This window comes from Gouania willdenowi, chromosome 20 (assembly GCF_900634775.1).
Source record: "Gouania willdenowi chromosome 20, fGouWil2.1, whole genome shotgun sequence".
Lineage (NCBI taxonomy): Eukaryota > Metazoa > Chordata > Actinopteri > Blenniiformes > Gobiesocidae > Gouania > Gouania willdenowi.
Window position 1 is genome coordinate 19,289,225 of NC_041063.1, and position 21,574 is coordinate 19,310,798.

Genomic DNA, 21,574 nt, shown 5'->3' on the forward strand with positions numbered 1-21,574 from the left:
TTGTAAGCCGATGGCGCTACTTAGTGAGTGTAAAGGTTTTATTTCTACAATATGGTGTGTGCTCCCTTTGAACCAGTGACATAGCTTTCAAAGCATTCAGGAGCATTAGACACATCAGTGTAGAAGTCGCACCATAAAGTCATGACTTGTATATTGAAGTTTCAGCAGTTGTGTTATATCATTCTTTTTTGATTCATTATGAACGTATGCAACCAACAGGTTGCCAAACAACTTCCAGCAATGCTGAGCATAACAGCACCAGATCAGTGTTGCATGTTATTATCTGTATATTAATTGTATATAATAATTGTCTGAAACAATGATTATGTATGTATAGAGGAAGTACTGCATTGTTGGGCCCACTCCTGCTCTGTGTGTTGTATTAATAATGTAGTTAATTTACTGTTGTGGGAATGCTGCAAAGCACACACAAAAAAATTGATTTCGTTGGTATTTTTTCTACTTTATTTATTTTATTCCACATTATTGTAAGTATATTTATTTTTTTTTATTTTTTTTCCCTGCATGGTATTTTATTGTATTTCATTTTGTATTTTGCTTTGTTTCATTTTAATTGATTAATTTGTAATTTTTTACTGTATTTAATTTTGTTTTCCAATACAGTATTTTATTGTAGGAATGCTGTAAAGCGTTTAACAGTCTGTGTGTGACTATTTTAGCACACAGCATTCTCACTCCTGCTGTTATTATTTCAGACCCTGTCTATGGTTTTTCACCCTTTCCTGGTTCAAAACACAAACACTCATCTGTGATGATAGCAGCCCTCCTCTTTTTGCTCCTTCATTATTCCCTTTCCAAGCTCCCATCTATTTTCTGACCCTGGAGAAGTGCCGCGTAATAAAGTATTTACATATCATCACCACTTGGCTGTGATTACCGCGGGAAGATTTGTTGTTGTGTGTGTGTGTGTGTTTTGTTGTGCGTTCCAGCGCAGCGCGTGGGTGAGTGTGTTGGCTTTGATGCGCAGTTCAAAGTGGGATGGCATTATTTATTCATGCCTTTGTTGTTCTGATTTCTTCAGCAAGTCAAAAAATTTCCCCACGTTCCATTTTAGAGTCTCACATGTGCCGTGTTGTCAATACGTCGCCCTCTTATCCCCCACTCAACCCTCAGTCTATTGTTGTGCGTCTGCGTGCGTGCGTGCGTGCGTGCGTGCGTGTGGAGATTCCTGCTGCAGCTGATGAAATGTTTCCCAGCAGGGTTCAGCATCCTGTGGCTCTCAAGCCACATGCAGCTCTTTATAAAAAAATAAATTGTGGCATCTTTCAGGATGCCTCATTTTAAATTTGGTTGCCAGGTTGCAAACTATCCATGTGGGAAAAAGGATAAGAGTGTAACCAGATGAATTATATAAAGTAAAGGTTGTGGTGGTTGCCAGGTTGGACGCCATTAGTAAGTCATAGAATCAGGTTGCTGCACAATGTCTAACATGCGAGGATGTGGTTGCCAGGTTGGAAGCTGTCCCTGTAGGCCTCAGGCTGATTCTCTGCTTGCTTTGCAGGAAGCTCTGCAGAAGATCCGTCAGAAGAACACGATGCGGCGTGAGGTAACGGTGGAGCTGAGCAGCCAGAGCTTCTGGAAAACCGGCATCCGGTCCGACGTCTGCCAGGTAACGGTACAACACACACACACACACACAGGCTTGCTGGAAAAGTGACTTAACCGCCCTAAATCAAGCTTCACGTTTTCTAATCTGGGCAAAACTTGCAGGAAAAAAATGCTGTCGCTGTTTGTAGGCACTGTGAGGCAGAGATGGGCCCCTGCTGTCAGAGAGGCGGGGCCACAGGAATGTGATCCAAAGGTCACATTACAGAGTAATGAACAAACAATATGAACAAAGGGTTTTGTGTGTTTTTGGAATCGTCTTTTCAATTTTAGTGTCGTTTTGTGTCTTTCTCTGTCAAATTGTTTTGTCATTTGTCATTTTGTATGTTTTTGTTCTCATTTTTAATATTTTGCTCACATTTTATGTTTTTCTATCATGTATTTTTTTGTATGTTTATTGTAATTTTGAGTTTTTGTTGACATTTTTTGTGTTTTTATATACATTTGTTGACGTCATCGTCAACAAATGACAGGCGGATCGGACCGCACCGCCGCACAGGAAAGATTTAGCATCTATCCATTGACTTTGTATGTAATCTGGTCGTATGGATATGTCGTGACGCATCCGGTGTGAATGCAGCAGCCAATCAGGACGCAGAACACAATGCGCGTTCATACACTGTAAAAAAAAAAAATCTGCGAAACACCGAGGCCGTGAAAGCTGAACCACGTTATAGCGAGGGACTACTGTACATATTAATTTTCATTTTTTTTTTTTTTTATCATTTTGTGTGTTTGTTAAAGGGGCAGTGCAAATCCTCGAGTCTCTAGTTGCTGTATGTCTGCTGTAATGTGTGCTCTCCAGTGTTTGGAATAACGGCGTTTAAAATAACGGCATTTGTAACAGCGTTTGTTTTTCAGTAACGGGGTAATCTAACTAATTACTTTTTACGCCGTTACAACGCCGTTATCGTTACTGAACGTTAAATGCGGTGCGTTACATGCATTGATTAAATCAAACGTTATCCGAAAGCATTCCCGGCTTCTGACTCAACCGTTGTGAGGAGGTGGGTTAAAAACAAGGTGAGCGATTATGATTGGCTTAGGCGGCGTCATGTTTAATGGTAGCCAATCAGAGCCAGTGTTTTTACACATGTGCCAGCAAGAGGAGGCGGGTTAAAAACAAGGTGAGCGATTATGATTGGCTAAGGCGACGTGCCAAAACACACACACACACACACACTACAGATTGGATGAAGCAGCAGAGATGGTGAGCGTGGAGCAGTCTGATGAAAAGTTGACATTTTTAAGGTGACGATACAAACTACTTTAAATAAATTGTGGTCAAAGGCAAGAACGTGTATGTGAAGTGTTCATTATATCCAGGAGTGAAGACTTTGTCGACATCTGTTGTAAGCAACTCAAATTTAATGAAGCACCTCATAACGACACACGCATCTAAAAAATGTGAATTATTTGACATAGAGCAACTTTTTTTTAATTTTTTTTTTGTAGTAACGCAAATAGTTACTTTCCTTGGTAACGAGTTACTTTTATTATAGAGTAATTTAGTTACTAACAGTTACTTTTTTGAACAAGTAGTGAGTAACTAATTACTTTTTTAAAGTAACGTTCCCAACACTGGTGCTCTGCATTTCATTGACTACAATACATTTGTTGTTGTATAATGTTAACAAAAAAAATTACCCATATTGTTAATTAGAATGGACAAAAATATACTAAATATTTAAAATATTTTCACCCTTATTCCCCATCATTATCTTGTCAATTTTTTTGTTATTTCTTTATTAATTTACTTAATGTATTGTTTATTTACATTACTATACATCATACATGTTGATTATAGAATACAGAGCGAGCTTTATATTTTATGTGTGTGTGTGTGTGTGTGTGTGTGTGTATGTATTTCCCCTATGGCGATTGGACAGCACATGTTGGAGCAGCACTGAGTGACATCAGTCCTAATGAGGCTTGAATCAAAAAACCTGAACATAAAAGGCCTCACGCTGGGTTCGTCACAACATTCACTCACGTGTGTGTGTGTGTGCGTTTGTGCGTGCGTGTGCGTCAGCATGATGAAGCGCACTCGGCAGAGATGGATTATTCCTGCCTCTCACTCGGAGCGTTTCTGACTCCCAGCCTTTCAATCCTTCATGTTTGGAGAGGAGCGGCTCCAGGTCAGGCAGGAAACTTCTGCTGTGATGATGATAATGAATACATGGAATAATTAGATCAATAACACCATAGAGTTCTTCTGGTTGGAGTAACTCCTTGACATGATGCGGGAGTGGCAGACCTACGCCGCTGTAGCACGCCATCACAGGCTGATGGTTCATTATATCTGGAAAGTTCATTGTTGTTATGCTCGCGTGTTTGGAAAGGTTCAAATGTGTCGGAGAGGTTTGAAGCCTCAACACAAGTACAAACAACGTATTTACCCCCCGGCCACATGCGACCCCCAGTCTAATTGTGTGCAGCCACCCAGAACAAACACACAAAATGACTCTAAAAGTAACAACAAAATGACAGGAAAACGCACAAAATGACAACAAAAATACATTCAATGAGTGTGAAAACTCAAACAACAAAGATACACAAATTGACAGAAAATTTCAGCAAATGGCAGAAAAATACACAAATAACTCGAGAAATATTAAATAATAATAATAATGATGATAAGTCATGATTTTCACCTTTTTTAATAAAGGTAAAGGTTATATTTTTTACCCATTTTGTTGGGAACATTGGGGCCAAACTTTGGGAATCACTGTGTTAGGGAGACAGACTAAAGCAGTATTCATTTATTTATTCTATATTTTTTATATATGGAGATTTTGGTTCTTTGTGGCCCAGCCCTAGTACCGTACATTTCTAATTTATCCAAAGCACACCTTTTTTTATGATCCGAATAAATAAGTTGCTTCCTGCGACCTCGCTCTGCTACACCAAGGTCGTTGGACCTTAAAAGCTCGTTCAAGAACTAAAGCTGCACTTTTCAGTTTTATTTCTCCACCTTTGTGTTGTTTGCACGTCCCTCCCTTCTCACTTCATCCCAGGTCACCCACTTTTTAAAGCCGGGTTTGTTTCCTGCTCGCCCACGGATCAAACAGACGTGGGCAGGTCTTTGTTCCCCCTCAACAGCAGTCGTGTATTTGTTCATTTGTCATGACTCTGTATACATTAAACGCCCACTCAGAGAAGCGGAGCACAGAGGTTTAAATTGTCGCTGCTGTAACTGCCGAGCTCCTCAGAGCAGCTCACCGACTCATTTATGAACAATAATTAATGCATTTATGTTAACGTGTGAGTGTCATTCACACACAAGTCGTTGTCATTATTATTATTATTCTTGTGGCCTTTTCTCCTACTTTCTGTCTTTCTGTGCACATGTTTGCTGATGTATTTCGGTCTTCTTCTATTACCTCGTATAAGGACTGAATTAGTTGGTTTAATAGAAAGAGGCTGGTGTCAAATTACAGCCATGTCATGCCTTAATGAACTAGAATCCTTTTCAAACTGGACAATCAGAAACAAAATCATCACAAACATTGAAAATGAAAAAATATATTTTTTAAATTCTGTTAAATTTTTATTTTTATTTGCCATCTACTGTATATCAGACAGGGGCAAGTTATGGCCCACTTTGTCTGATTTTGTGTGTTTTTCTGATTTTTTTTTTCCTCAAAGTAAATGCACAAAATTTCCAAAAATAACAGAAAAATACACTTAAAAAATGAAAAATATGTACGTAAATTAATAGAAAAATGTATTAAAACAACAGAAATACACAAAATTAACAAAAGATTGCAAAATGCCTAAAAATACACAAAAGCAAAAACAAATGTACAAAATGACACCATAAACACACAAGACGACTCCAAAGCTAACAGAAAAGCGTTATAAACCACAACAAAACATGACAGTCACATTTGTTTGGCCTTCACTGTGATCAAAGTTGCCCATCTTTGTTCTGAACTAAAAGTCCCGACGATGTATTGGTCGCCTGTCATGAATTTCACTATTTTTCTGATGAAAAGACCTCAGACGAGTCGCTCTGGCCAATAAATTGCTTGCTCAGAGTTTGCTCACACTGTTAAAAAAAAAACTTATTTTTTAAGCTGTTTTGTTGCAAAATTGTTTTTTTCCCAATACATTTTTTTTTTTTTACAGCAATAAAAATTTGATTTTGAGTGTGACCTGGTAATTAATTGTTTTTTTTTTTCTAAAATAATGATAATAATAATTACTAATATTCATATTTGAATAAAACAATGTTTTGTCCTTAAATTCACAATAAAAGAAAAGTATATTATTATTAAACCCGACAGTTTTTAATTAAATAAATTTTAATTAAAAATACTTTGACAGTTTTCATTATAATTTTTCTTAGTTTGTTTTTAAAGGGAAATATCTTCCCATTAAAGCTATAACATTTAGTTTTGAACAGTTTCACTGCTTTCCTGTGAGTTTCTACAAATGCTTGCTACTCCTCACTGCTTCCCGTCATGTGGGCGATAGGGCTGGGCAAAAAATCAATTTAACCGATTTATCGAATTTGTAGATAAAAAACTATTTTCATTTTGCAAATTGGAGTTTAAAAAAAACTTTTTCGCGTTCCGTCCTTGTGGGTTACTGTAGCGCGATGTGAGCCCACCACCTCTTTGTTTACATGTGTTTACCCTTTGAATAGGCTATATGTGTGCCACAGGAATGTTTAGTGTTTAATTCGCACTATGCTGAGATGCTAAGGGAAAAGTCCATTATTTTCTTAATTGTAATGTTATAAAATATCTAGTTACCTGATTTCTTAATCAGAAAATTTAAGCTAAGCTGAAGTTTCTGTTGTACTTTTGCTTAAACCTGGGTTAAAGCTTGCAATTGTTGAATGACAGAGTCTCATTTACTTTTTATTATGGAATTGTTCTATGCATTTTAACTCTTGAGGACAATCACAGCAATAAAGTTGCACTTTTGACAATATATCTGATGTCTGCAGTCATTTTTTCGCCCATTCCTCGTGGGTGAAAGTGTTTTATTTTGGAAAAACAGCCGTAGCTTTTCCCTCTTCCTCGGGCCGGTCAGAAAAGGCTGCTTGTCCAAATAGAAGCGTGTCAACACGATGGAATAGCCTTCGACCGGACCGCCATGTCCTGATGTTTGTTTCCCTCCTCCCAGCGATTGGATTTTTGATTATTTCATCTCTCTGTTGCGAGGCAATACTTAATAAATAATGACGTTCCCATCGATTCCTCTCCCTGCACTCGTCCTTATTCGTCTCCTCTCAAATATTTGCCCCTTCACCAGGCCTCACTCTTCTTCTGTGATTCTGTGTGTTTCCCGCAGCACGCCATGATGCTGCCCGTGCTCACCCATCACATCCGATACCACCAGTGTCTGATGCACTTGGATAAGCTCATCGGTTACGTCTTCAAAGAGCGCTGCCTCCTCCAGGTAAACACACTCACATGCAAACACGCCGCCTACTGAAAGGGTGATAGAACTTAGAAGGTCACGTAATGGGGAAAGAAGACACTTTAACATGAAATTAGGCATAAAAAAATGAGCAGAAAAATGAAGAAATGAGAAAAGTAAGCTCATTTAGAATATGACTGATGGGCTTGTTTCCAGCACTGCAGAGAAAATGTATCGCCACATCAGGAGAATCCAGATTTTCCTTCAGGTTATAAAGGAATGAATTAATATTAATTAAAAGAGATGTCCCGACAACCATCTTTGTCTCTCCATTTGACTTTTTTCCAACAGTTTTTGGCACACCTTCTTCTTGTTGAGAAGTGCTTTTATCTCCCTTGATCCCATCCCAAGAAATTTACAATTTTCCTTAAATCTTTTTCTTTCACTGTAATCAGGCTGCTGCTAGCCTGCTATGCTAAGTGTTTGTTAGCTCTACTTTACCTGGTAGAAACTAGAGTCAGCTTCATTGTTTCCGCCTTAGAGTCAAGCCCAGGAATCTGACAGGGTGGACCTTACAGGGACACACTGTCTTACAATAATATATAAAAAAAAAAATAATCTTGTCATGATATAAAGAGCCTCTATTTTTCCCTTTTTATTCGTCTCAATTTCTGTCTTGTCATCTTTCCATAATTAAACATCATTTCTGGCTATTCTTTTTCCCAAAGTCTTGCAAAAAATGCTTGATACGGTAAATTCATTGAAGTATTAGTATTTTTTTAATGTTTTTCTGCTGGAGAAGTGCACCAAAATAACAAAAAGTATGACAAAATCACACAAGATTTGACATGTATGTGTGTGTTATTACTACACTTGCAAAACATTCAGCCGCTTGTTTCACCGTGGAAACGTGTAATATTCTCCCTAAACATGTTGGTGAGGGTTTAGTCCTCGTCTTATAGACAATTCTATTTCAGGTGGTGAAGGTCTTTCATTTCGTTTGATTTTTCTTGAGATTTGACATTTCCGTCTAGTTTACAGAATAGGAATTGTGTGTAAATGTGTGATAATGTCCTAAAACATGCATGTGAGGGTATGTTCTGTGTCATATTGCAATTACTGCTTGATATTGTTTGGAAAGTTAATAAAAATAATATTAGAATCTGTAGCTCCCCTCGGCATCAAAACTGGTATTCGAAAGTCCAATTTATTTTACACCGTGAAACTGAAAATACAAACAAGATACGTCAGAGCGCACAACAATCCATACGCTCATTTTATACAATCAGTATCCGTGTCACATTGCACACCTAAAAGAAATGGGATAAACACATCACCTCATTTCACCTTGAAGACGAGTACGACCTTCTGACAGTCACACTTAATAGAAAATACAATGACATGTTTAGAAAATAACTAAAATAATACCAAATAAAAAACACCCACCACTTGACCTATATACAGTATATATATTTATACCAGTTCTGGTCACACGTGAGCATTGAAGTGTATAAATGGTGTATAAATGTGTGAATAGGTTTGGTGCAGAACACATCAGTGAGATGTTAGTCAGGTATGAACCCAGCAGGTCTCTCAGATCTATGGACACAGGTCAGATAGTGGAGCCCAGAGTTCACAGTAAACATGGTGATGCTGCTTTTAGTTGTTATGCTGCAAAGAAGTGAAACAAACTGCCAGCAGAGCTGAAGTCAGCATCTCTTGAACATTTTTAAAATAAAAATTAAAGGAACTCTTTTTCTCTACTGCGTATGATTGAGAGAGAGATTTTTGGTCATGTTGTTGATGTAATGTGTTTGTTGATGATTTTAACTGATTTTACTGATGATTTTAATTGTTTTATCATGTAAAGCACATTGAGTTGCCTTGTGTATGAAATACACTATACAAATACTTTTGCCTTGCCTTGAAGCCAAAATGTGGACACTTATAGATGAAATGAGTTTTGTAATTTCCATCCATTTTTCCCATTAACAGGAAATTGGAGGCCCTACATACTGTATAGCAACAAACATTCCTTCCTATTTTCATAGCGATTTCGTCAGCAGGCAAAGGCGAGACGTGCCTGATGTGTATGAAATCATGTTTAGAAGAACCTGACGTCTACCTGAACTTGTGTTACAGTTTGTGTGAAACCATCGGGAAAGAAAGTTCACATTCCCAGTCCTAGTTTGTTCAGAGAGACTCCTAAAAAAGTGCAGGTGCTTGTTATGTGCTGAGCTCCTCATTACGGTGTCCAGTCCACCTCTGCAGGGAGAGAGAGTCAGCTGAGGTAACAGCGGCCTGAGTCATATCTGCAGCGCGGCACAGTGACAGCAGCAGGACCACAGCAGCAGCCTGCACGGCCGCCTGCAGCCGCATCGAAGAGCTGTCATAACCTGTGTCACGGCAAATTTGCGGTTGACCTCATTTGGAGATATGATTTATTGCTCTGGTTGAGTGATGGAGTCCAGGCGAGGCATTGATGATTTTATAAAAAAGGTTTATTATAAAACTAAATAAAAAAGAGTACAAAGATGGACAAAATTAGTGACCGCCCGGGCGGACGTCCGATGATCGAGTGGCCCACAGTTCTAACTCATCACGTATATTCCCCCTAAGTCCCCCTCCCTCCTCCCCCCAGGAGATAAAGAGGACAGAGGAGGTGAAAGAAGAGAGTGAAAAGAGACAGTTTCTTCTTTAGGTCAAAACAACCAGTTCTCTGGTATCTCCTGATTGTCGTGAGTGTTGGAGGTGTGTGCGTGTATGGTGTTTGTGTGTATGAATGGATGTGTATTGGGTGTGTATGTGTGACTATGTGAGTGTGTGTAGGCATGTGAGTGTGTGATGCCTCCGTGTCTGAGGGATAAGATGTGTTTTGGGAAGCTGACCTCGAGAAGATAGCAGAAAACATGAGACAGCAGAAATGAAAAGTCTCAACTTAAAGCCTTAAAAAGAATAAGGTCTATGAGTAAATATGTTAATAAACATAACTAACAATTTTGCCCTGACACCTGTAACATGAGGAATCAATGCTTACGTAGTTAAAAAGGAGGGAGGGGGCGTTAGCATTCACTCACGGCTACCTCGACATGTGGCGACCGATCATCCATCTTTTAGTCGTTAGCGTAGTGACTGCCAGGTGCACACCCACTGCAAGCAAGACTCAGTTAATGGATCTGTCAATCACATGGTCTCATTCCCATCCCTTACTGGGCGACAATAGTAACACAACAGCTCATACACGGTCTAAAACAAGAATACTTGGGCTGCGCGTGTGTGTCTGATTTAAGCACCGTTAAATGCATAGTAATCGTGGCTATATACCAGTGGTTCCCAAACATTTTGTGCCCAAGGTACGCTAAAGGACAAGTACAAATCTGAAGGCACACCTACTGTATTGTGCAAAATAGCTTTTGTAACACGTGTTATCACTCATATCATATACATTATCAGTAAATGTGCACAATTATTTACTAATGCCAAATAAAATGCAACGAAGACTACTATATTACTCATGAAATATTTATTAACGAGATATATATTTTTAAAAAATGAGGTATAGCGTTTGTCTTTGTATTATGAAATGAGTGCAAACAAAGTAGCAAATTAAAAACATCATTATTTTTGTGTAGTTGTATGTTGCAATATTGTTTTTTATATTCTGTTTTTTTTTAAGAAATATTAATTTTTTTTAAAGAAAATATTAGTTTTTAACTCCTGTGAGGAAACAAAATAAATACTAATAAATAAAAAACCCACAATCAAACAAAAATGTATGTCAAAAATAAAGTAAGTGACATGGATTATTCTGACTGCTCCTTTTTAAATTATTTATATATCATATAAAGTTATATGAGAACAGCATTAATGTCGCCCAATTTCCCCTCAGGGATCAATGGTTTACTGAATCTGAGCAGGTTTATTGATTAAGTTTTGATCAACTTAATTTAAATAAACCTAATTTAAATGATGACATCATTCCAGACCGTAGTGATTAAACAAAAATAAATGAATGCAAGGATGCATCAGTTATTTCATTAAAATTTATCTATAATAAAAAAATTAAACCAAGAATGTAAATTGTACCAAAGGCTAACTGAATAAATACATTATTACAGAGTGCAGAGCTTGTATTTATGTAATTATCAGGTTAATTTAGTCTTGGCAACCAAAATCGTGATCACTGTGATTAAAATTTGATCAATTGTGCAGCCCTACCTTAAAATCACTCCAATCAGGGATGGTCCTCTGCCCTGGCACTCTGATGCAGGATGTTTTAACTGTAGTTTCTACTGTACAAATGTGAAAGCTGTAGATGCTTTAAGTTCATAGAACACAGACAGTTAGTTGTCAATTTTACGGGAAAATGGGGTTTGTGGCTCCAGTAGAGTTTTGGATTGAGTTTAGTGGCAATGATTGCAGAAGACAGTGATTAAGACGATAAAGTACCAGTCAGAATCAGAGTGTACCCACCTCTGCCTCAGGCTGCATGTCTTAAGTGTCTTGGTGTTCTCTCTCTGGCGCTGCCTTAAACATATCTCAGATCTTGCCATTACTTCTTTTTTTGCCTCAACGCCAATGAGAAACTCCCATTCCCTAAGACAAATGTGTCGTTGAACAAGAGAGAAACCCGCGCCACGGCTGATGAATTGTACTTTGATTGGCGATTTGGCAAACAGTTTCTCACACGACACAATAAGGGAAACAGTCTTGTGAAAATGTGCCTCTCCCTCGATGCCTGGGGTTTTAAAAGGCAGCTTTGTACCCAATCAGTCATTAAAACTCTGAGCTTTTTTTGGCAATTCGTAGCCGAGGATGGAGACTGTGACAGTGTGGCACAAAAGTCAGATTGTCCGCCTTGGGGTTGTTTGTGTGAATGTTTTTTTTCTTTCTTCTTTTTGCCGAGGCATCTTGTTCTAACTCTTGTAAATGTGAAGTTTCTGCTCCGTGTGAAGTGGCGTGCTCCATGTTCCCTCGCTCTGGAGTAGGATGAGGCTCTGCTGCTGAGTTCATCTCTTTGCACAGCAGACACTGCGGAAGACGAAGCTTAGATATTTTCACAAATGTAAACAGACAAGTGGTTTCTCTGTAAAAATACAACAATACATACGATACGTGTAAAGTTCTTAAATTCTCAATTTATTATCTACTATTTATCAAAGTTCGACTTCTCCCCAAGGCGTCTTTTCAAATCTCCTCAAATCTTGCAGTACCATTCTCTACCACGTGAGGGAGCAGTTTTTTTTGTAAGAACAACAAACATCATGTGCTTTGCTGTGTTTTTAAGCAAATATATTATTGCTTTTTTTAAATTTAAAAATAGAAGGTGTGAACTTGTACACCAATGCGACTTATGTGAATAATGACCAGTTTGTTCATTTTGTTCATTTTCTATATTTTGGTTGACATTTTGTATCTATTTGTTCTTGTTTTAAGTGATTTTTCATTTTCTTTTGAAATTTTGATCCCAGTCTCATTTTTTTGGTGTCATTTTGTGTGTTTTTGTAGCCATTTGTGTGTTTTTCTAGATTTTTGTTGTCATTTTGTGTATTTCTCTCTCTCATTCTTTTTGTTTTTGTTGCCATTTGTCTGTTTTTGGAGTCATTTTGTGCATTGGTTGTGGGCCAACAGTTGCCTATGTCTAGTCTATTGATAAAATGCTAATTGGGTGTTTTGGGGTGATGGTAAGTTAGCGGTTAGTAAGCGGATGGTGCAGAGAGGAATCCCTGTAATAAACATTATTCTTTTCCTGAAATTATGGGGAAAGAAATTGCAAAATAAAAACATAATAAATCAACATTTAGGCTGAAAAAAGCACCAGTAACGCCCCTCTTGCATGCGTACATATGGTAGTATTATTAATATTTTTGACAGCTCAGGTGTCATCAGCTGGAAAAGGTGGAATATCAAATCTTGGTATAGTAACACTTTCTTTTATATCAATAATACCTGCAGCTCCTCTGGGAAACCAAAGTTGGACGCCTCGTGCTGCATCTATGTTTGTTTCCAGCTTCTTCTCTGTAATGTTTAATGAAAGGGCATCAAAATTTCAAGTGCACCCTGCAGCACATTGCAAATGTGTAATCAGTGTGAACCTCAGGCCACGGAACACACGCTTTGATGGACAAACTTTCCACTGCAGCGCTGAATGACTGTGTGTGTGTGTGTGTGTGTGTGTGTGTGTGTGTGTGTGATGGATAAAACACGTCCTCTGCACTCTGCAGTCCAACACTGCTCCTTTGAAGCTCCTCATCTGAGAGCCTCCCTGTTAAACATTTATCATCTAAAACATGGAGGGGGGGTTCAAGAGACACGTGTTAGCGGTCGCCACGCGCTTCCCGCCGTTCCCGCAACCCGCCAGACTCTCTTAATCCGGCCCACCCCCTGTTGCTCCAACCCGGCTCCTCACTTTTGACACATGCTGACAGGACGAGAGGCATCACAGAGGATCTCAATAATTCACCAGCACATGTCCTCGACCCCCGGCGCTCGCATCGCCTGCTTTTGTTTGCAAGTCCCCATAAATACGCACGTGCCTGCTGCGTACCAGGGTTATTTGTTTTTGCTATTCATGGCGAAGCCAACTAGCCCATGTGATTGAGGTGTCCATCTTTGTCAAGTGGAACTGCACTGTATTCCATTTTGCAGCTGCTTGTTGTTATGAAGCAGCCCTTTTTTTTTTAAAGAACAATATTACAGCTATTTGTCATCGTCTGTCACTGTGGATTGTTCGCAGACTGTTTGGGACGTTGCATGCACATTCGGTTTCCTTTTAACCATCACTGTTTGCGGTAATTATTAATGGATGTCCCATCGGGAACAAACGTGGTCCAAATATGGTGTCAGGTGTATATAAATTCCCCATCTTGTAATGGACAGTGAACACACCAAGATTATCTTGGTCCGTTCACTTCATGAACACACAGTTGTCACACAGTTCACAACAGAAACACAGAGGCATCCACGCTGATGAATGAAATTAACAATTGTTCAATAATTGGTTAAAGAAGCGTACTAGTAAACAGAGGGTGGCAGGTTCGTATCTCATCCTAAACAGCAGTCTTCATACAGTTGCATCGTTCACTTAAAGGATGTTTTTTGTGAACTACAGAGCTCAGACTGCTCGTTTACAAACTAAATCAGGGCAGAAAGTCAGATTGGGAGCCAACACTAGTGAGTGGGACATCCCTCGTAATTCCATTGCTTTTCTTGCTGGAAGGTGCGCGAGCAGTCGGCCGCTTTTCTCTGAGCGATGATGTTTATTTTTCTTTAGCTAAGGGCGGTGGAGCAGCAGTGGAGGCTGCCATCACTAAACCCAAATCACTGACATACTTTACAGAGTCATTTCGCTGACAGCAGCGACTGACGCATCCATCCCTTCCTCAGCCTAAAAGCTCATACTGCTGCAGGATGTTGTCTGCTGCAGTTTGGTGCTTGATGCACTTGTTTCAGAGCCCACTCTGTTCTTCACACAGACTTTGTTTGACATCGCACAATAGGGGAGTGGAGATTGGGAGTGGTTGCTGTTTTTTTTTTTTTTATTATTATCATTGTTTTTATTTATACTTTTTATCAAACTGTCACGGCTCGGAGAAGTGCCAGACTTCTTTGCTGGTGTCATGTCAGATAAGGAGCTTTTTTCCTCCCTTAGATGCTGCTCCTCTTAACCGAAGGAACACAAACACACAATGGCTGTGCATGTTTCTCTGTTCCAGCCTACAAAGCCAAACGCATCTCCAGCAACTATAAATATTGAAAACTCTGTTAACGCTTTACATATATATCTCATTGGAGCTTGAAATTGATTTGAAGTTGGTGGAAAGGAGACAAGATTGTTGAACAGCAAGCCCCGGGGGGTGGCACAAGGCTTTTTGGCTGAGATTAACATTGGGCTAATGTAAGATTGATAAAGGCTCGACATGTCCGACTGAGCCCAATCTCTCTCTCTGTTGCCTCCCCGGGGCGAGTTAGAGATGTTGAGCCGCTGCATCGTTTCAGGCACTGCAGTTTCTGTTCTTCTTTAAACAAAGCCAGGCTTTTCCCTCAGGTTCATATTACCGCACGCTCCCATCCTGGAAAGTTTAGAGCTCCAACAATGTTAAAGGGGTGGACGGAATTAGTGCTGCTATTTCTTCAGCTTTGCTGGATGTCATATAGCAGCCTGGTGGATGTAAAAGCTCATAGAGCCAGGGAGGGCATTACTGAGTGAATGAGTTAAATACTTATTGAGGAAGGGAGTTAATGAGTCAATGTTTTAGTTACTTAGCGAGAGATTGAGTGAGTTAGTTACCGAGTGAGTTTTTTGGTCAGGGATTTTGTGAGGTACTTAATGACTTATTTACTTGGTGAGTGAGTTTGTGAGTTACTTTCTTACTAAGTGAGTGAGTGATTAAGTTACTAAGTGAGGAACTTGGTGAGTCAATTACTTTGTTTGTGACTTACTTGGTTAGTGATGAGGTGAATTACGTATTGAGTGAGTTACTTAATGAATGAATGTGTAAGTGATTTATTTTGGTGAGTTACTCAGTGAGTTACTTGGTGAGGTACTTAGTTGGTAACTAAGTAAGTTAAGAAGTGTTACTCATTGAGTGAGTGACTCCATCAGTGATTGCGTGATTGACTTTGTCAGTTACTTTGCCAGATATTGAGTGAGTTGCTTAGAAGGTTACTTATTGAGTGAGGAAGTTTGTGAGGGAGTTACTAATGTAAGATTGATAAAGACTCCACATGTCCTACTGAACCCAATCTCTCTCTCCGTTTGTTTTCCGAGGCAAATTGGAGATGTTGATAAATAACTACTCATTACCTTTCTGAGTAACTCACCAAGTAGTTTTTGTTATTCATTAAGTAACTCACTCAGTAGCTAATTTACCTTGTCACAAACTCCTTCGCTCCCTTACTCACAAAGTAACTTACAAACTGATTCAACAAGTAACTCACTCACAAAGTCACAGATAAATTCTAATCTAAAGAATGTCGGTTTTACATTTTCTTTGGAGTCATGCAGCTCAGACTCTGAGTATTTCTAATTAATGCAGACCTGAGGCTGCTACGGTTCACAGTGCAAAAGTAAATATGATTAATCACTACGACTAAAACCTCTAATAGATTTATTAACCAGTAAAAGGGTCATGAATCAATTCTGAAGACTTACGAACACGAAGTGCGGGCCGACTGGTCTTTGTCCGCACACGTGTGGCTGACTTTTGGATTAACTTCAGATGAGTGATCATTTTTCTTCTGAACACCAAATATAGAGCCTTAAAATAATCACTATTTCATGTGATAAAGGGATTTATCTTTTCCTGAAGAGAACGGAGCAGTCTCACAGTCTGTGGATGATGAAATGCACTCTTTATTATGCTTTAATGCTAAATATTACTTTTACTGTTTACCATTAAACTCTGTTACATATAATAATAATAATAAAAGAAATGATTTCCTTGTGACCTGGTGTTTAGGGAGCACTGCTTCACCTGATTGAAAAGGCAACATTTGGATGAAAATTGTAATGTTGTTAAAAAATAAATGAAGAAATGATACGATTAAAGAATCAACAATAAAATCATTAAATATAGCCGCAAGCGGCGATAAACGGCCCTCGCCTTTGCCGCGCTGCCTTCACCAAATTGCACTGCCTTCGGCAGTGTCTGCCGCCTTTGATGCGCTGCCTTTGATGCGATTCCTCAAGTTCATACATCTAGTACAGTGTCCGTCAGAAGTATGTATTCACATAGTGGGTGCTTAATTAGGTCAATTATGGGCCTAATAATAACAACATACTCTGTAGCATTATAAAGGGGTATATTTGCAGGTGCAAAGTAAAATACCGTATGCAATTTCCCTGCTTTAATTCTATGAGACATGTGCATGATGAATGTGGTGGTGTTTTTTTTAGTCATTTTTATATTTTTTTCGCTTGGTGTATTTTTCTGTAATGTATGTTTTTTTGGAGTCGTTATGTGTATTTTTGTATCTTTCTGTTGTCTTTTTGTGCATTTTTTGGGTTTGCAGTAGCGGTTTTTGCACATACACTGGTCTACGATGCACTGGCACGCCTTGGAAAGTGGGATAAAACTCGTACTGGGCTTAACTTTAGACACGTTGATCCCAAATACCAGCTTTGGGTATTACCACTCACTCCTTTCCTTTGTCCACAGCCACCACCATTATAGCTAAGCTTCACACTTGTCAATGGACTGGCTTGATTACACAACACAATAAGCACAATATATTCTACTACAACTTCACATCTCACTCTCACTTTAAAATAATCTATTCTTCCCCACCCTTTCTATTTCCTGCTTTGAGTTTCTCCTTCCTGCTCCCTTCCCCCTCCCCCACCACCCCCTCCACCTAGGTGTAATACTGCTTTCCCTTTTTATATCTTCCCTATAATAAAATGTTTCTTGCCCTTCCTTGGGGAGGGCTGGTGATGGTCACAAATATGCAGTAAAATAAATTCATTTATTTCATTGCAATAACAAAACATGCATTGCTGTCTCAAAATGATTGCACTTCTTGTAGTTTTGACCTTTGACAGCATGTGCAGACAAGTAAAAAAATTAAAAATAATAACAGTCACATTTGACGCAAATCCGACTTCGTATGTGCAAATGGGAGCATTTAAAAAAAAATAAAAAATTAGGCCAAGATTCATGGCTCTGGCCTGATTGAGCCCTGTCGGTGAAAAGCCCTAGAAGAAGTGTGTTAAAATAGGACATTTGTCCCATATTAATTTCTCTTCACTCTATAGGGGGCGCTAACGGGTCAATGTCTGTTTTTCCACATGGAGTTGGTTTAGGGCCAAGAGTTTAACAACTGATTCACATTTTCCAAAAATTTTATATTTTGTCATTTTTGGCCAAGATTCATGGCTAACAATAATAATGTTTCCCCCTTTTTGAGTACCAAGAACTATACATTTTTGGAAAGCGCGGGGGTATGCTTACAACATGACAAGGGTCCCTGGTCACTAACAGGCACGTGGCGTTCGCATAGGCTCCGCCTCTTCCCTTGTCGTGTGGCCACTAAGAGCAAGAGGCCGTTCGCCAGCTGGTAGCGCTCTGGCCTAAATATTTCAGTCAATAGTTTTTGTCTTCTTCTTTTAGTATAAATTCCTCTTCAAAGAGAGTTTAAAGCCAAATAAAGGACAAGGGTATTTTTGAAATACTGATTTTCCCCATTTTTCTCTTGTGCTATAATAACAATTAGTTTAGGGCTGCAACACATGATGATTTCACTAATCAATTAATCCACCATTTTTAAAATGGCTTAAATTGATAGAAATAGCAGTTTTATGCATACTTAAAGTTAATGGCACTAAAAATCCTGTTGAGCTCTTTTTATTGCACAAAACCAATAAACATACAACAGTTTTTCACATTACAACAATATTTTCACATTACAACAATATTTTCACATTAACTTTTGAATAAGCATTAACATACTAAAATAAAGGCCTGATAAGCAACATTTTGATCAAAACTCAGGTTGAACAATAAATTCAACAGCAAAAACCCCATAATTTGACACCAATATTTGTTTGGGGCGTGTCAACCACTAAATACAAACACAGCTTCCTTTAAACAGGAAGTTAAATAACAGTATTTCATTTTTAGATAATCATTGCTATCTAAGTATTTTATCAATGTTTATGCAATAAAAACTATCACTGCATGACTCCATTAACGTGTCACCAGTTGTTACAATGACCAGTTGAAGTGATACACCCTCAGGTAAAGTGCTCTAGCCTGTAGTTGCCCTTCAGTTCTGTTATCAAAACAGCTTCCTCTATTTTCTTGTTTTCCCTGAAAAAGATAACTAAGTTTTAAAGAAGTATTGAGTGTCCCTGCACCTTATACACTTATGGTCTTTTTTTTCTTGGTAAACCTTTAGTATAGTCTGTTTAATCGATGAACCATTTCAGGCCTAATTGAGTTGTATTTGTAGACCGTTGTTATTAAGCATCTTTAGGTAAGGTGGTTTAAATCCTGCTACCTTTTCCCCTTCATTGACTTTTTCAGCTGGCCATGACTCACCCCAGTCACCACCTCAACTTTGGTATGAATCCCGACCACGCACGCAACTCGCTGTCCAACTGTGGCATCCGCCAACCCAAATACGGAGACCGGAAGGTTCACCACATGTACATGAGGAAGAAAGGTCAGCTATCACCCATTCACAACCGGTATTTTTCCAATAAGAAGCAAGAAACCAATATTAAAATGAAGTTAATGTGTAAGAAGAAATAAAAGCCATTGAAGAAGATCTAACTTTTGGTTCATACCAATGTTTGTGAAGCATTAAGAAGCTATATCTAACCGTGCATGTATTAAAAAATTAGATATTAGCCTTGATGTGCTACTTATTGTCCCCTAATTGCTGGGAGGAGTGTAGGAGTCATAGTATTTGTGATCGTCAGATGAAGCTCTGCATTCATTTTCAGTCACAGGATAACATGATCACTAGTCAAACCGCTAGACTTGGGAATAGATTTTACACATAATGATTGCCGGAATTGGACATATTTGTTTGTTTGTCATATTTTATAAATATTCAGTCACATGTTTTCCAGTGAAAATGAGTGTGTATATGCATGCTATCGTCCCAAAACATGCATGTGAGACATTTCCGTGTCAAGTTGGGGCTCAGTTTTAAATAAAGCAAGACAGAGAGAAAACGAAACAGGTCAGAGTGCTTCGTTTCAGAACCCGAATTACATTTTTTCAGCCATTTCCAGCAGAAAATGGCAGCCACTATATTTTATTATTAACTGTAGGATTCATATGTACTGTGGTGAATGATACGGATGTATTTCTTTCTCCCTCGTCTCTCTCAGGAATCAACACGTTGATTAACATCATGTCCCGCCTCGGCCAGGACGACCCCTCCCCGTCCAGGTAGGCCCGCGCTATCGTTAACCACAGGAGCAATCCCAGGCTCCATCACGGTCATTAACACATCCAGCATGCCCGCTGTCAGGAAAATTTTGTTCACTGCAGAGAGGATGGATATCTGCGTGGGAGATCGTGTTGAAGGGCGAGCGCGGTGCACACTGAACCAAGCTGACGTGCTCACACTGAACCGTCAAACCTCTGTTTTAAGTTTTTCTGACTAAAATACATTAAAGTTGAATGAAGCTTAGCATAACCTTTCACCGTCGGGCAAAAGTCTTTTCGTGTTCCAAAGAATAAAAATGTGATCACGTCTGATAAGTTTGAACTGATAATGTTAAAATCCAAAAAAATGTGGAAAAGTTTATTTCCAAAAAGAAAAGATAAATATGAAAAGGGTCTTGCTGCATTTGTTTACACTAGGCTATAAATGATAGGTATTAAGATATATCATCACTATTATTATTTTGTTTAAGTTGAAAATCATTTTATGGGCTAACATAAAGTGCTTTTATTAACTAGTATTTTTTTAAGTTGGACAGTCACATTTAACTAAAAGTTGACTAAAATTATGACTTAAAAGCATTTCCTTTTCATCCACTGAAACCAGACTAAAACTATTGAGAAAAATGACTACATTTGCCAGGCTTTTAACCGATGTAGATTATTCACTGATGGCTAACATAATTAATCGGCCTCACATTACTCAGTTGGGCTCTAAAAAACAAACGATGCATATTTTTACGTAGTTTGCGATTTTTATCATATTCAAAATGATTCGTAAAATTTTTTTGGACGCATATAAGATAAATCATTTTGAATATTATATTTTATTTTAAAAAAGGTAAATAAAGACAAAAAAAATCAAAGAAAGAATGTACAACGTTTTATATTGTAATTTTGCTCTTGGAGCATGTCACTTAAACTAAGGTGCCATTTCGCCTCAAGACTAAAACTAAGACTAAATCTAAAACTAAACAAAAATAACACTGCTTCAGACTAAAACGCTATGTTAAAAACAACTATCAATAACACCAGGACTTTATATTTCACTCTTTTTTCCATAAGTAGCTGCACTCTGGTAATTTTCCGCTGTTTGTAGTGTCATCTTACCGCCATCTACTGGACATGAGCCTAGAATCGTTTAACGCCCACTTTGGTTTAATGCGCACTGGTTTGAGTTGTTTTGTAGCTCCTCACGTCTCCTCCTCCAGGATCAATCACAACGAGAGACTGGAGTTCCTGGGCGATGCTGTCGTTGAGTTTCTCACCAGGTGAGTTGAGGCGAGTCCGTGATGGACACAGGCGCTAATTGAAGTGGACTACAACACCGTGGGCCTTTCTCTTCCCCCCTCTCTGTCTCGCCTCACTCTCATTGTCTACATCCATCTCTATCTGTCACTGCTGCGCGCCTCTCCATACTTTCCACCTATTCAAGATGCTGATTTACTGGTAATTGGACCTGGTATGTAGACGCCCCCCTTCTTCCTATTTCACAGCCTGAAATTCTCCATGACAACTTACAATTAGCTGTCTGGAATGCTGACTGTGTTATTGACTCCCAGGTGAGTGCAGGCTCGGCCGGCCGGCACTTACCTGAGCACACTGCTAATTATACATGGCCATTATTATTCTCACACACACACGTCTCACCAGGTAGCTGCCCAGCTGCCCACTGA

At 38.8% G+C, this 21,574-nt stretch overlaps 1 protein-coding gene across 2 annotated transcripts in view; it reads left to right on the plus strand.

Annotated features, from left to right (window-relative positions):
• Positions 1–21,574, plus strand: part of drosha (drosha ribonuclease III) — a 107,176-nt gene that overhangs the window by 25,258 nt on the left and 60,344 nt on the right. Inside the window, exons 16-20 of one of the 2 annotated variants that reach the window (XM_028434633.1) lie at positions 1,523–1,630; positions 6,931–7,038; positions 19,026–19,164; positions 19,841–19,901; positions 21,110–21,169. In XM_028434633.1, the coding sequence (XP_028290434.1) occupies positions 1,523–1,630; positions 6,931–7,038; positions 19,026–19,164; positions 19,841–19,901; positions 21,110–21,169 (476 nt within the window). The remainder of the gene's footprint in view (positions 1–1,522; positions 1,631–6,930; positions 7,039–19,025; positions 19,165–19,840; positions 19,902–21,109; positions 21,170–21,574) is intronic. The other variant, XM_028434634.1, reaches the window with a different exon arrangement.